General features: G+C 45.1%; 1 protein-coding gene across 1 annotated transcript in view; it reads right to left on the bottom strand.

The window, feature by feature from the left end:
• Window positions 1-1,549: 1,549 nt before the first annotated feature.
• The window catches only part of CD1H11orf53 (chromosome D1 C11orf53 homolog), a 29,164-nt gene continuing 13,771 nt past the window's right edge, over window positions 1,550-16,942 (bottom strand). Inside the window, exons 3-5 of the mRNA XM_032594979.1 lie at window positions 6,873-6,915; window positions 3,539-3,837; window positions 1,550-2,312 (exon numbers count right to left, since the gene is read on the bottom strand). Of these exons, the coding sequence (XP_032450870.1) occupies window positions 1,911-2,312; window positions 3,539-3,837; window positions 6,873-6,915 (744 nt within the window). The 3' untranslated portion in view covers window positions 1,550-1,910. The remainder of the gene's footprint in view (window positions 2,313-3,538; window positions 3,838-6,872; window positions 6,916-16,942) is intronic.

Here is a 16,942-nt window from a genome sequence, read left to right as displayed (position 1 = left end):
CAGAGCCTGCTTCAGATTCTCTCTCTACCTCTCTTTCTGCCCCTCTCCTGCTCTCTGGCTTGCACATGCTGTCTCTCTCTCTCTCTCTTCTCTCTGCCCCTCCCCCTGCTTGCAAGTACACACACTCTCTCAAAGACATAAACATTAAAAAAAAGAAGAAGAAAGAGCAGCTCTCTTATGCACCCAAGTTGCCCCACTGCACTCAAGAGCTAATGTTGAGGGAAGTGAAAATAAGGCTGTGACAAGAGGTGGTGAGAGGGAAGAGCTGGGGCAGGGGACCCAGGAGAGGGCAGCCCAGTGGCTGGGAACCCACCAGTGCTCCTTCCTGATCTGCTTCTGCAGGGCTGCTCTCCCAGGAGGGTGCTGAGGGGTGTGATGCAAAGGAAGGCTCCCTATCCAAGCATTTCTGCGGGCACCCCATAAACAGGGAGTGTACTTGCTTAGTCAGAAAATACCATTGAAGGCACAGAGGAGGAGTATCAATTAGTCACTTCTAGGTGTGAATTAATGCCCTTATTTGGTTTTTCTGGACTCCTACCTAGATGGGGTAAAGCACAGGATACCATAACAGAGGGTGTGATCAAAACTATATTAAGTGGCTTTAGGCAACCAGGTGGAAAAGGAGAGCAATGGCCCCCAGGAGATGGAGGAAAAAGGCATTGGGTCAAGAGGGACCAGAGGGGTGAGGAAAATGTGATAAGGGAATAAGGAAAAGAAGGTGGCAGGAGAGTAATAGAGTGTGGGTGTGACCTGTGGGCCTTGACTCATGCTTTGCAAAGTCAAAGGGCATGCAAGGCTTTTGTGATGGGCTTTGTGAACTCCACTGGCAAAGGAATCTACAGCAGTCAAACTTATACATGAGACAGACAGAGGCTTCAGATGTCAGTTTCTTCATTTATACACAATAGGAGCTATACATTTCTGAGCAATGAGCCACCAACAAGGTCTTCCTTCAAATGGGGGATGTTGTGTGTAATGCTATTGATGCACACGTGACAATCTGTCCTGTGAAGCCTCTTTGCTTCTTGGTATTCTGTGGTCTGTTGTTTCTTGTCGACAGACTAGTCCTGTCCTCAGCATTTCCTTTATTCTTACTTGATTACAGAACACCCATTTCACTAATCCACTCTAATAAGTATATATATTTTTTTCCATCTGAGAAACAATGTAGCTTAATTAAGGCTATCATGGATCAAAGAAACTTTGGGGCCTATTTTTTTGCTGGGGGGGGGGGAATGGTGATTAGACTTGTTTTTTGACATTCTAGGCTTTAGGGCAGAGTCAGAGCTGTGTATTTATGAAGCCATAGTCTCCTGACCTCATCCAATTTTAACCACAATAAAGCATATATATATGGTACCATATCTGTTACTGGTCCTTTTTAAGTCACTACGGAGAGACACATGGATAACACTTTACTCTTCAGAAATCCCATGGTACAAAATGAGTTTGGTTTTACGTGCCCTAATCTACGCTGTATCCTATGCTTTCTCTCTTACTGCAGGACACACATAGCTCATCACCAAGAAAAACTGCACGGGAGAATCAGTGTATTTCACCATCTGCATAAACTTTTTAATGTAATTTAAGAAAACTACGAGCGCTAAACATCATAGTTCAAAGATAACAGAAATTCAGAATGTAAGGTGTTACTAAAGTTCCAAAAAGACATCGCTCTCAGGTGTCTCACTAGAATACGGTCTGATGTCCCGAATTAACGTACGTTGTATTTCATGGGGCTATGGTAGGGAGGATTACAAATGAATCCCGTGGTCTGTTGACAAAGGGCAGCCTGATGGCCTGTTCTGAGAATCTGGTTCTGAATGAATAAGCTACCACACTGCAAATGGTCCGTGAAATACAGAACCCCACTCAGAGAAGAGCCCAGCAGAAGTCCTTCAGCGCTCCCTTCAGTAAGCTCTACGGCACTCATATGACCCCCACGCCACGCTCCCGTCTTCTTTGGTCCACGAAGAAGGGTCCTGAAGGGAGGGGGCGTCTACCCCCTCCTCTGGGGCGAGGGGCACCACCTTGTGCGGTAGATCATTGGACATGGTCATGAAAGGGGTGAAGGGATACGGGGGTGGGGTGGGGTACCCCGGCACATGATACAGATCCTCTAGTGCATGCAGGGAGTAGGACTGAGCCCCAGCTAGGGGGGCCCCCCAGCTGGAGCTCCTGTGCTGAGTGCTGGTCCCAGACTCCAGCTGGGAGAGACATCCTGTGCTGGGCGGCAAGGTCTGCGGGGTATCGGCGGGCACGGGGTCTGCCTGGCTGAGACCATCGGGCACCGTTTGCTCCCATGAGTCCCTCTGAGGAGAACGGAGAGGTCACTGGGGTTAGTCATTAGATGATACTCCGACGTGGACAGATTTCCTCACCAACACTGGCTGTGGTCAGACCATGGCTTCCAGAGGGGACTTGGCGTCCCCTCTCTGCTGGTCCAGCTTCCTTACCAGGCACCTGGTCCCTTGGTGTCTAATACCAGCGGTGAGAGTTTTCGTTCCTTTCTTACTCTAGAATTAGATTCTCTATATTTATTACAATTCCTTTCCCCAGAAAACACCACTAAAGGAGTGAAAGGAGGGAATAAAACAAACATTTATACAGCATTTTACCCATTACGACGTACTATGTCTTGCATTCTTTTTAAGCTTCACCCTACCCGGGGTCCTAGAATGCCGTTTCCACGGTGGGGACGCCAGCGCTGGCCGCTCCTGGGAGGAGTACGTCTCTAAACTACATGGTGGGCTTTTGCCCTCAGAGAGCCAAGAGGTAGAACTTCCATAGGCTTAGAGCTGGAAAGACTTGGGTTCACTTCATGGCTGTGCCACTTACTAACTTTCTCACTCTGAGTACCTCACTTTGTTCATCTGTAAAATGGGGCTTTAAGAATTGTATCCTGAGTCGTTGCAAGTATTAAAGGAACAAAGGCACACAGGAGTTCCTGGCTGGAGGAGGTAACTCCATAAGGTTAATTCACCCCCTTTTGTCTAAAATCCCATCTTTAGAGATTCATTCCTTTGTAGTTGAAGGCTTTACAGTATTCTGTAAGTTGGGTGTTGGTATTCTTCAGATCTTTAGGAACCCACCACTTTGTTAGGATTGAGGAAGAACAAGATTCTATAGGGTAGAAATATTGTGGGAGAGGGCGCAGGGGGACTGGGAGGTTAGGAGACACCTTGGTGGCCTGCCCTGGCAGATTACAGCCTAGTCTCGTGGGAGATGTCACTTCAGTGAGCTTTCCTTGTGTGCTGCGGGAACGATGGGGGAGCGTCTGGCAAAATGAGTTGAGTCCTAACAAAATGGATACAAACTTGCCTTAGAGTTGTCCCCTCCCAAGACCCTAGACAGACAGACCTTGCGGGGGTCGTGGTCTGCGTGGATTTTGAGGAAGGGCCCCTCCCGGAGTGTATCCTGGGAGAACAGCCTCAGAGGTGTGCCGGGCAAGCCGGACCTGACTTCCACCTGGTTACCAAGCGCAATGACCGGCCAGACCTCACCTTACTCCCTAAATGGGAGACCCCTGCATACTCACAAGCACGAAGTGCGTGGGGTCCCCAGGGAAGGGTGGAGGCAGGAGCGGCGGCAGGGGCGAGGCGCTGAACAGAGAGCCGGTGCTGGGGGTCAGGCCCGGCGGGGGCCGGTGGTCTGCGTAGGGCTCCGGGAAGTAGGAATCCAGGAGGGCCGGGTGGCTCTGCCCTGCGGGGGACTCACAGGGAAAGGGCTTCGCCGGTGAGGTGCAGACGTCGTTTGCAAACTGTTTGGTGTTGTGGAAATCCGAGTCAGAGAGGAAAGATCTTCTGACACCATAGTAACCTGACGTCACCGGTGAACCTGTTGCCAAAGGAAAAACAAACTGGCAACAATCTCTCCATGGGAAGTCCAGGCAAATCTGTTGCAGCTGAGACCCTCCACGTGGGAAACGGTCTTTTTTTTTTTTTTTTTTAATTCAAATTTTCATTTAAATTCTAGCTAGTTAACATACCAGTGCAAAATTGGTGTCGGTAGTAGAATTCAGTGATTCATCACTTACATACAACACCCAGTGCTCATCATAAGTGCCTTCCATTTTTTTTTTTTTTAAGCTTATTTGTTTTAAGAAAGGGAGTGCCAGCTGGGAAGGGACCGAGAGAGGGGGAGAGAGAGAATCCCAGGCAGGCTCTTTGCTGTCAGGACAGAGCCCATTGTGGGGCTCAATCTCACAAACCTTGAGATCATGACCTGAGCCGAAATCAAGAGTCAGACACTTCATCAGCTAGGCCACCAGGGTGCCCCAGAAGTACCCTCCGTAATGCCCATCACCCATCTAGCCCATCTCCCGCCCACCTCCCTCCATCAACCCTCGGTTTGTTCTCTAACGTTACGAGTCTCTCATGGTTTGTGTTCCTTTCTTTCCTTCCCCCCTCCAAGATGTTCATCTCTCTTGGGGAAACCATCTTTCTAACATGGGCTGAACACCAAGGCAAACATTTAAATAGAGAAATGTCTTGAAAAGCATTAAATATTGCTGCATTGCCCCTTTTAACTGGTCCAGCCCAAATAACTAATATGTTTAAAATTCATTCTGCCTTTGGAGAGGAGCTCATTGGAGACGGTGCCGTAACTTCTCATTCGCTCACTGCAAGTGCGTTTACTGTGCACTTTCTGTGTTCCAGTCACTGTGCTGGGAAAAGTTTGGGCTTAAGGAGACAAGGAAAGGAATCCCTTGACGTTTACATTATATGAAATGAAGCGTCTTTTTTTTTTTTTACAGCTTCTGAGCTCTGTCCCCATAGACTCAAGCTGCTAACAACAGGCTGCTTCTGGGTGTGTTATCCGAGATGCAGTATCTCTAGATAAGGCGATAGGATAACCCCACCCCCAAATCAGAGGTAGGCTGTATGCTGCTTCCACCTCTTTGTATACTGACCTTTTATCAGATGTCTCATACCTAGCAGGCATCAAGAAATGGCTTGCTTGCTTTGGGATGCTAGAGCTTCTCTGCAACCAAGTCAGAAAGAGGACTGCCAAAAAATGTGTTTGCTGGCTTTGACGAGTCTGGTGTTATTTGCTGCCCTCTTGTGTCCATGCCGAGTCCCTGACTCAGCTCACCTGGGCCCTGGGCGAGTTTGGGAAGGGAATACCTCCCACAGAAAGCTTCCCTTGGTGAAACCAGGGGAACCAGATGAACCTGAGAAGAGTCTCATTTACGGCGGGGCCAGTGAAATGGTTCCATAGGGGAAACGAGGTGTTCGCTAAAGACTTTCAGACCCAGTGGCTCCGCTGTAGCAGGAAACACATTAGCATTTAGAACGTGTTCCGGGAGGTAGACGCAAGCTCTGTACAAGTGATGGTTTAATTATTCCAGCTGGTGGTGGATGTGGTCTAATTAGCTAAGATCTGCGCCCTGAGGTCACAAAAGGGCTGAGCTTGTCTTTCTTCCCTTCCCTCAGCCAGAGTGGGAGCTCTGTCCCACCCACTCTCTACTTATCCTCCCCAGAGATCATACCCCTTTGTTATCGTGACACCGTCATCCATTACTCCACCGACACAGGACTTTGGCCCTTGACACGAGGTGTGGAACTTTATAGTATGCTCACTACTCCCTCAGCTGAGTTGCAGCCCTCTTTCTAATCTACCTGCCAGCTCCATGGGGGTCAGGGCTTATGTCTTATATTTTGCTGTAAATCCAGCAGCATAACACCGTGTTCAACAATTATATGTAAATTTATTCATTCATTCGGAGGATTTCAAAATTCCCCGTAGAAACTTACAGCAAATTCTACTCCTTCTACTGTCATCTGAAATTCTATAGCCCCAGACTTCTAATCTGCTCATGAATTTGAAAGCTGCAGTCAGGGGTTTCATCATAAGCATACTTCCACAGGGGGGAAAAAAAAATATGTGCAAGTGAAAATTAATATCAATAAAGAAAATTCTGTTTCATGCCATGAATTTGTATCCACGGGAGTGACTGAAGCTGAGGGGAGAATGAAGAGTATGTAAACAAGTCTTCTAGGATCTCATGTCTATATTCCCAATTTCCAAATAAAAACAACCATGAAGAAAAGAAAGAAAGGAAAAAAAACCACAAACCCTTGTGCTTTCTTAAGTGTATATTTTTCTCCTTAAAAAGAGGAGAAATAGTTCTGGAAAGTACGGGAAGGTGCAAAAATTTCCTTCTATAGGAGGGAGCCGATGTAGCCAGATTCCAGGGATGATAAACATGTTTGGGAAACACAACATACAGACATTCAGATATGCGGGGTCTCCTTTTGGCCCTTATTCCTTTTCTTATCCAGCTGCGAAGCTTCCTAAAATCATTTGAGAAAGCCTGTGCCATCTCCGAGTCTGGGCTCTGAAAGGAGTGTGTGTTAGTGTGCACATGCGTGTGCACGTGTGCATAGGCATCCCCAACACTTTTGCTAAGAATCAGAATGCCCCTTTCCCACCTCTGCAGGAGCACTGAAGGACACATATGTATTGAAATGAATACCAAACGCTTAAGGTGCCTGATGTACAGAGAGCCCTCCATAAATGGTAGTTTCTTCACCTGCCTTTCTGTTTCAAAGCAGGCGCATAATCTATCGGATCGTGGTCCCAGAATTGTGCACATTTTAAAACCGTACCGAGGGCCTGTTACTGCTTTCGCTCACTAAGCTTCTGCGAGGCCAGGGATGGAAAGGCCGCCTTCAAGACAGAATGAATTCCAAACTCAGGAATGATTGAATTAGGTCTGTCTTCACTGATTTTCTATTTTAAAAATAACTTGTTTGAAAAAGTAACATTTCGGAGGTGCTATAAGGCAGTTATAAAAGAATGGAAACCCCAATGCCGGACTGAAACTCAAAAGGGAATTAAGTAACTGCTCGTTGAGCTTCAGCACTCACCTGGCATCTGGGCAAACGGAGACGGGGAGTTGCTGACTCCACTCTGGAAGGCAAAGAGAGTGTTAGTGTTTTCTTTAGTTCCGAGTTCAAATTTAAAAAAAAGAAAAGATTAGGGATACATTTGATAAGGTTTATATCCTGATACTAAGAAACATTATTTGGGGGCTGAACTGGGAGGGCAACCTAGGTTAAGAATTCAAGTATCAGCGGGGTGCCTGGGTGGCTCAGTCTGTTAAGCGTCCCTCCGACTTCAGCTCAGGTCACCGTCTCATGGTTCGTGGGTTAGACCCCTGCATCAGGCTCTGTGCATCAGGCTCTGTGCTGACAGCTCAGAGCCTGGAGTCTGCTTCAGATTCTGCATCTCCCTCTGTCTCTGCCCCTCCCCTGATCATGCTCTGTCTCTCCCTCTCTCTCTCTCTCTCTCTCTCTCTCTCTCTCTCAAAAATGAATAAACATTAAAAAAATAAAAACTTCAAGTGTCAGAGTACAAAGTTTCATGAGGGACAGAGTTAGAAACCAAAGTTCGATTCTAGTAAACATGCCGAAAAGCTCAGGCTGGATGAAATGGAATAATTTGTACTTCATTTTTTTTACTGTTTGTGGTAATATCAAATATATACCATGTGCTTTAAATACACACATACATATGTTTGGCATTTGGCTTCAGCACTGAGTGGTCACTGTTTTACAGTCTGCCTTTATGTAGAATCAAAGCTCCAGCCAGAGTAGGGACCTTGACTGTGGCTTGTGCTCAGTGCCCAGAACACAATGTGGTTCATAGTAGACACAACAAAACTGTGTGGAATAAAGATACAGTCCTCAAAGAGCCCACGGTCTAGTGATCATGGGAGGTTGGGGGATGTTGTCTGTTTGGTTATGTCCCCTCAGAAGATGTATGGGAGTCCTAACCCCAGTACCTGTGAATGTGACCTGATTTGGAAATAGGGCCTTTGAAGACACAACTCGTTAAAGTAAGGGGAGGTCATACTGAATGAGGGCGGGCCCTAAATCCAGCGTGACCGGTGTCCGTATAAAAAGAGGAGAGAGAAACACAGAGACACAGACACAGAGGGGAGAAGGACACGTGAAGACAGAAGTAGAAGTTTGAGTGATACAACGTCAAGCTGAGGACCACCGAGGACTGTGGGCCGGCAACAACCAGCAGCTGGAAGCGGCAGGGAGGTGTGCTTCCCTAGATCCTTCAGAGGGCGTCTGGCCCTGCTGATACCTTGATTTTGGACTTCTAGTCTCAGAACTGTGAGACAGTACATTTCTGGTATTTGAAGCCACTCCGTTTGTAGTTAATCTGTTACTGCAGTCTTGGGAAGCTAACGCAGAGAGTGACAAAGAAACAGACAACTCAGTGGAGTGTGTGAGAAGTGCATGGTCGGGGAAAGGTGGAGTGAGGGGGGCACCAAAGCTCGTATTGGGGATGGGGTGAGGAGCACATCCTGGGGCAGGTGATACCTAAGCTGACCTCTGAAGGAAGCGTATCCGGGGATGCAGAGTCTTAAAATATACAACTGCAAATTCTGGCTCCACGATGCCCCCCCAACAAAGTTGTGCAGGGAAAAAAATAGCTGTTGCAAAAGTTGAGAGTCCTCAGCATCTAGTTCTTTGGATCTGAGCTCTTAGCCTGGCGCTCAAGGTGCTGCAGACCCTCGCAAGTTGGAAGAGACTTTATGGAGAGCCTCGTGCAAGCACCCACTCAATGCCAAGGTCCTGTCCATGTTATTAACGCTGAGTGCATTGAGCTCCGAGGGATGGAGAGCCCAACACCCTCTGTGAAAGCCCATTTCTTCTCTGGGCACTTTTGACTGTCTCAAAGCAAGCAGAAGAGAATCATTTTCTTATTTCTCATCTTTTTGGTCCATATACAATAAGTTTGACCCTTCTTCCATATATGGCTCTCCAAATACTCAGAGACCATCCATCATTTCCCCAAGGTCTGAATCAGTTCGGGCTTCTCTACCAGCAAATACCATGGACTGGGGTGGCTTAAACAGGAAACATTTCTCCCAGCTCGGAGGCTGGAAGGGTGCCCACGTGATCAGGTTCTTGGTGGGGAGACCTCTCTTCCTGAGTGGTTTGAGCATGGCCCTCTTCTCACTGTGTCTTCATGTGGCAGAAAGAGAGATCATCTCTCTCATGTGTCTCTTCCATGAGGGCACTGATCCCAATCACAAGGGCTCCACGTTCGTAACCCAATCAGCTCCCAAAGGCCCCATTTCCGAACACAATCACATGGCGGGGTCAGGGCTTTAACATATGAATTCTGAGGAGCCGACGAACATTCAGTTCATAGCACCAAACTGGAATTCAACGTCGTCCGAGCCAAAGTGTTCTCCACCCATTCAGAAGTAGCGCAAGTTAATTTGAGCGAAGACGACTCTGGACCCAGAGTGTATGCGTTTGAATCCCGGCTCTGCCTCTTATTAGCCGTGTGATCTTGGGTACGTGAACATCAAGTTGTATCACACCTGCACGTAGGTATGCACATATCATGCAAGCGCATAGAATAGCTCCTGGCATCGAGTGAGCAGGAAATGAGTGCTAGTGACATAGTGCTTATCACTCACATGCGTTCTTATGCCCCTTCAAATCTATGGCAAGTTCCTCTAAACATGCTCTGATTTAGGTGACTTCCTGTTCAATAAGTTAACACTTTTAAGTGGCAGAAGGGAACCACGGGCAGGCAGGGCCAGGGGTGCCTACATCTCTATGGGAAGCAAAGGAAGAAACAGTGATTAAGCACAGAAGCACTTGTGTTTGGGCACAATTTCCCATGTTGCGGGGCCCATCTTATCCTGGGGTTCCTCCGAGTCCCAGCTCTGTCTGGCTGGGTGTTTTCTCGAAGGCGGGCACCAAGGCCTACACCCTCTGGCTTCTGTGTCCGCCTCCTTCCGGGTGTCCGTGGGCTGTGTCCTGAATGCTGGCCAGGGGAGATGTCCTGCTCCCCTTCTCCCACCTTTTCTCCCTGCCTGCTACCCTTAAGCCACTCTGGCCAAGGCTGGGCCAGGCCGAAGGCTTCTGTGAGACGCGGACACAGGCCCAACCTGATGGACGAAAGTGTCAGCACCCTATTCTGCTCTCACACGGCTCTTCGTCCAAGCCTCTTCCCCAAGGCGTGGATAAGGCCCAGTCTACGCCCTACACATCTCTGCTGTGAAAGCTTTCCTGTCCTTCACCTGTGCCACGAGCCAGTCCCGGGGGTCTCCTCACACCCCTTCTCCTTCTGCCCAGGCCCCCTCATTCCCGTGGAACTGGAGCGCTGTACCCTCCCCCAACCCAGATTCAATACCCAAAGACCCTACAGCAGATTCCCAGTTACGGGTCTCATTGATTTTACTTATGATTTGATGAAAAGAAGCCTCTCGTGTTCATTTCTCCTACACAGTTTTGCTTTCTACCTGCTGTGGAAATTACCAGTGTGTTTTCATTGTTTATGGTTACCCACAAAATTTTACCTTGTGTATTTAACAAACACTACGATCGATACCTGAAAACTCCCACTGACAAAGTCCTCGGAACATTAGCTCTCACTAGGCCTCTCCCTAATTTATGTGACTGTGCTATTTTCTGGCATTTTAGGTTGTTTCTTTATATTGCATCTTTCCAATTAGACATCATAATTATCATCATTTTTTAAAAAGTTTACTTATTTATTTTGAGAGAGAGAGACAGAGAGAGTGAGCGGGGGAGGGACAGAGCTAGAGGGAGAGAGAGAATCCCACGCAGGCTCCGAGATATCAGTGCAGAGCCCGACTTAGGGCTCGATTCCCTGACTGTGAGATCATGACCTGAGCTGAAATCAAGAGTCAGACGCTTCACCGACTGAGCCACCCAGGCTCCCCATCGTCATTTTATTAAGTAAATCTGTATTAGATTTACTTATGTATTCACTATTTTCTTTGCTTACTCTTCCTCCAGACTATTTTTTTTTTTTTAGGATTCATTTTCCTCCTTCTGGAGTAATCCTTCAGGGGCACCTGGGTAAAGCCTGTTTGAGATGCTCTCTCCCTTCCTCTCTGCCCCTCACCCTCTCTCTCTAAAAAGTAATCCTTCAGAAAATTCCTTTCCTGTAGGTGATGTTGGTGGTAAAATGCTTCAGTTTTTATTTACCCTGAAAATATCATTTCTTTTTCTCTTGTACTTAAAAGGGAACATTGCCAGGTTCACAAATGTAACTTTATGGTTCTTCCTGTCTCACCACTTCAAAGATGTCACCCCACTGTCTCAGCTTTCAGGATTGCTCTTGACCTTATAGTTATTCTTTAGACAATTTTTCTTTCCTTTATGCTTTTTAAAAAGAAATTATTGTGGAAGTATAGTTGAATACAACGTTACATTGGTTTCAGGTGTACACATGTAGGGGTTTGTCAATTCTACACATTACTCAGCGCTTACCCACGGTAAGTGGAGGTGCCCTCTGTCACCATACAATGTTACTCTAATATTATTGACTATGTTTCTTGGGCTGTACTTTTTTTTCATCCCTATGACATTCATTTTATAACTGGAAGTTTGGACCTCTTATTCCCTTCACCTATTTCACCCATCCCCTCCCCCCATATATATATATATGTTGAAAGACTTGGACTGCTTCCAAGACACTTGGACGGCTTCCATAAGTTGGCTATTGTAAATAATGTTGCAAGAAACGTAAGCGTGCATATATCTTTTTGAATTAGTGTTTTTGTTTTCTTTGGGTAAATACCCAGTCATGGAATTACTGGATCATATGGTATTTCTATTTTTAACTTTTTGAGGAACCCCCATACTGTCTTTCACAGTGGCTGTACCACCTTGCATTCCCACCGATGGTGCACAAGGGTTCCCTTTTTCTCCACATCCCCCCAACAATTGTTTCTTGTGTTTTTGATTGTAGCCATTCTGACAGGTGTGAGGTGATATCTCATTGTGGTTTTGATTTGCATTTCCCTGATGATGAGTGATGTTAAGCATCTTTTCAGGTGTCTATTGGCCATCTGGATGTCTTCTCTGGAAAAAAAAATCTCTTTAGGTATTCTGCCAATTTTTAAAGTCTCTGCTTTTTAATATACTCCTTTGTCTTCAAATTTCTTCAAAGTGACCTCATTTTAACTCTGGAAAAGTTTCAACTGTCCTCTCTTTAAATATTGTCTTGTCTGTATCGTCCTCATTCTCTCCTTCTGGGGCTCTGTGAAGACGTTTGTTAAACCTTTTACCTTCACCCTCTATACCGAAAACCTCCCATTATACTCTCTTTATCCATGATTTTCTGTTCTATATTTTGGTATAAATTGCTATCGACTTCTTCAGAAATACATCCAGTTCACTAATTCTTTCTTCAGCTAATTTGTTTTATTTATTTATTTATTTATTTATTTATTTATAAGTTAATTTATTTTGAGAGATACAGAGACAGTGTGAGTGGGGGAGGGGCACAGAGAGGGAGGGAGAGAATCCCAATGTGGGGCTCAAACTCACGAAGCTGCGAGATCATGACCTGAGCTGAAACCAAGAGTTGGACGCTCAACCAACTGAGCCACCCAGGTTCCCCCTCATACATTGCGTTTTAAACATTGTCAATGAATACATATTTTTTCATTTATATAAATTCCACATGATTTTTTAAAAAAAATCCACCACCTAGTGATTTCTGTTAGTCTCTAGTTGAATGTTTGCTACTTATTAAGTGACTGTGTATTTTGTATTTGGTAGTTCTAATACCTAAAAGCTTTAGGCATTTGAATGTATTGTTTATTGTTTATGCTGACTCTCATCCTGGTTTGCTTCCTTATGCATTTGGCAATCTTTGATTGAAACTCATATCTGGTTAACCTTCATCTGTGAAAATCTGGGGTTCTAATTTGAGATTGTTTTCCTCCAGAAGATTTATGTTTGTATTTCTGGGGAGCCAGCTCCCTTCCCGGTTCCCCGGTTAATCTTGGAGTCCCAAGTTCAGCTCCAACCTTGGCAACTGTTTAAGGACTGTCATGCATAAAGCTAACTTGGACACCTGTTCTCTGGGGAACTTGCCTTTTTGGTGTGATCACCTTCTCATCATTCAATGTCTTAATTTCTCATCAAACAGTTTCCCCAGCCTCCCCTACCAGCACTCCTTGCCCTTCTTCCCCCAGCCTTGGAGACTTCCCTTACTTCCTGCCAAGTCAACAAACTCTTACTAAAATGTGTTTTATGCAGGACCCAGTTTTGTTGTGGGTGAGATCTCCCCACCCCCAGACCATCTAGTCTGACCCAAACAATTGAGTACCTAAATTAGACATAGATACCTTTCTGTTTTTTACACAGCACAAAATATTTTATTTTCTCCTAATTTCCAAATTCTCTCACAGAGATTTAAATTACAATAGAAGTAATTCATAAACCCATACTTGCCATTTCATAGACAAACTGTTAAGCATGTGCCCAGATGTGTTATATGTATTATCTCATTTAATTATCACCACAGTCCCTAAAGAGAGGGAATATGATTCTCATTTCAATGATGAGGGAACTGAAGAGTAGAGAAATAACCCAAGTTCCCAAATGGGTGAAGGTGATGGTGATCGTGGTGGATGGACTCAAATAAGGACCTTTGGAATTTCAGATCCTATTCATTAACTAATATGCCATGCTGTCCTCCAAGCATTTTAATATCTCAAAAATAAAAATAGAAAAATTTCCTATGTAGTTAATTTTTTTTAAGTATATAGGAGACTTGGGGACATCCAGAGAGAGCATGTAATTATACCAAAGCTCACAAAGAAGATTGCCACTTTCCTGTCTGACACCTACATATATATATATATATATATATATATATATATATATATATATATATCTCCTTAGTCCTCCAATGGATATACTATTTTGGGGGGTCAGCTTTACTGAGGTGCAATTTACATATAATAAAATTCCCAAATTTTAAACATACAATTTGATGAATTTTGACAAATTTTGACAGACTCCTGTGACCCACCACTATAATCATGACCTAAAACATTTCCATCAGATTAGTTGTTTTATAGCGATACTGAGCACTGCCCTCTCTGTGGTGGCCTGGGAAATATTTAGGGGGGTGGATATAAAAGGCAATGATCACGCACCCTGTCAGCTGGCCTCACAGAACATAGAACTGAGTTCCAACGGCCCTGTGTAGGGACTGGAAAGGATCTCCCTGGACAGAGTTCAGGGCTGGCACTTACTCCCCATCTCCTTCTCAGACCTCATAGGTTGAGGAGGAACAGGCTACCACGTGAGTCTTTAGCAGGCGCCCTCGCTGTCATCGCACGTGTGAAGGGAAAGCTCACGTCCCCTTCTTCCTGTTTCAAGATACTATGTTCATACAGTTGCCTCTGATCATATGAATTCTCCAGAAATAATATTGAAATTAATACTGAAGAGCCCATAACTTTTGACCAAGCAAGATGGTATATAATTTTTATTTTGCATATAGCAAACAACAGGATCTCACAATGCCAGGTAGCCAAATTCAGAGGTTTATATTTGAATGAAATTTGCCAGTCTGCAACTTCCTGTAGCTAACACAGCAGCCTCACAGCTGCCCCAAAAGCCCCTCCATGAAAATGAGTTAATTTGAACTAATGGGTCATCCAGGTAGTGAAGTGATAAGATTAGGAGTTTCACCTTGAGTACATTTATTGTCATTTTTATGACCCAATAATATTTTCAGTTGCCAATCTGGTTGAAGAAATATACTGAAATGTATGAGGAAAAGATCTCCGACTAGTATAAGATTTTTCACACTGTTATATAATTTATTTCTAAATTCTAATGACATACTTTAGAATGTGGCTCTTTAATCTTAAAGATAATTGCTACTAATTAGTAATTATTACTAATTACTAATAATAATCATAGCCACTCGCGGATAGCTGGGCTTCCTTTTCAATTTCTATTTGTTTTTGAGAGAGAGAGAGAGAGAGAGAGAGAGACAGAGTGTGAGGGGGGGAGGGGCAGAGAAAGAGGGAGGTACAGAAGCAGGCTCCAGGCTCCCAGCTGTCAGCACAGAGCCCCATGAGGGACTTGAACTCATGAACTGTGAGATCATGACCTGAGCCAAAGTCAGGTGCTTAACTGACTGAGCCACCCAGGTGCTACCCAGGCACACAGGCACCCAGCTGGGCTCCCCTTTAAAGGAATTCATAGCCGTCTGTATATTTAATACCTCATTGTCATCACACCTATGGTTGAGAGAGGGGTTGAGGATACTATACTGTACATTCTAAAACCTTGTTTTAATATCTGAATTTAGGGGCACCTGGGTGGCTCAGTCGGTTAAGCGTCCGACTCTTGGTTTTGGTTCACGTCATGATCTCACGATTTCGTGACTTCGAGCCCCGTGTCGGGCTCCAAGCTGACAGCGTGGAGCCTGCTTGGGATTCTCTGTCTCCCTCTCTCTGCCCCTCCCCCACTTTCACTATCTCTGTCTCTCTCAAAATAAATAAATAAACTTAAAAAAAATAATATCTGAATTTAGACCCATCATAAGTCATACGATTTTCCTCCAGCTTTGAAATTAATGTAAAGTTAATGCTGGATGTAACACAATTAGTCTTTCAGTGGATCTCCATGTTAGGTTGGAATATCTTCTTCTTCCAGAAGAGAATGGGCATAGAGAATCAGATGCCTTACTTAATGTTAAACCATGTAGTAGAACCAGGGGCATTCTGATTGGTGTGAAATCTTATACTGTGAATAAACTATACTAACCTTGCTCTAATGAACTTTATTAGTTTTGCAAAGTTTGAAACAGGTTTTGATTTGTGGGCCACTTATCTGAGTTCCATGGTAATTAGCCATAGGTAAGAAAAATATCCCACAATGAATAGGAACTATAGTTAGAAGCATCTACCATGTGTCAGGTGCTTTCTATAAGGCTATCTTATTATAAACTAAATACTATCACCTCAGTTTTACAAACAAGGAAACCGAGCATCAGAGAAGATAAGTAATATGCCCAAGATCCCATGTCTAGTAAATTATGGAACTAGCTGTAAACCCAGAGTCTCTGCCTCCCATATCTCTGCTCTGTCAAGCTCTCAGTGACCTAACAAGCAAGTTCTCTGCACGTGCCCCTTCCGTCAAACCAGATATTTCCCGGGCACCTCTGATGTGCACGTCACAGTGCTGTGTAGACAAAACACCACTCAGAGGCTTGGATTGGGATCCACTTAGGGAGACAAGCCAGTTCGTGGTAGATTAAATATGGTCACAGTTTCTTTGCAGCTCCCCCCCCCCCCCCCGCCCATTAAGAAGTGGAGTCTGTCCCGCTACCCCTCAGGTCTAGGATGGTTTTGTAACTTTCTCTGACTAACAGCATGTAGCAGAGGTGATGATGTGTGCACTTCAAACTCTAGGCATCAAGAGCACTTGCAGTTTCACCTTTGCTTGAAATCCTGCCTTACCATCTCCTCTTCAACAAGTCAGTCTCAGCTCCTGGAGTATGACTGACTGTGGAAGTGAATTCCATCACTCCTGCCGAGGGCCAGAACTGAGTGCCAGATATGGGAAGGAGGCCGTCTTGGACTTCCAACATGGTGGAACCTCTGGCTAAGCGCAACCGCATGACTGAGCCCCGAGGAACATCCGGCCGACTCACAGGATTGTGAGAAAGAATATGTAAGTCTCATCACCTCCTAAGGTTAGGGTAGGTTCTCATGCAGCAATAAGTAGCTGATGCAGATGTACCCAGGAAAAAGTAACTCACGGATGCCAATCCAGGCTAGATTATACAATGTGGAGGCAGAGCGGAGGGGAGTTACTGCCTTGGGGAAAGGTGACTGAGTCCGTTATATTGTGGGAGATACTGGAGTCCTAGTTTCCAAGTGCATGGTACACACTCTACATATTTAATTGATTTAGTAAAAATGTATCACGTGCCTAGTATGCATCAGGATTGTGTAATTTCCAGAAATAAAAGGGATAGGGCATGGGTTCTGTTCTTAGGGAGCAAACAGTTTCATAGGGAAGACAGTTGCACAACTGTACAAATGGGGTTGGGAGGACTAGCATTTCATGAATATTTACTTCATGCCAGATTCTGTACCAAGCACTTGACGTAT

Source organism: Lynx canadensis, chromosome D1 (assembly GCF_007474595.2).
Source record: "Lynx canadensis isolate LIC74 chromosome D1, mLynCan4.pri.v2, whole genome shotgun sequence".
Lineage (NCBI taxonomy): Eukaryota > Metazoa > Chordata > Mammalia > Carnivora > Felidae > Lynx > Lynx canadensis.
This window is presented reverse-complemented; position numbering and strand designations above follow the sequence as displayed.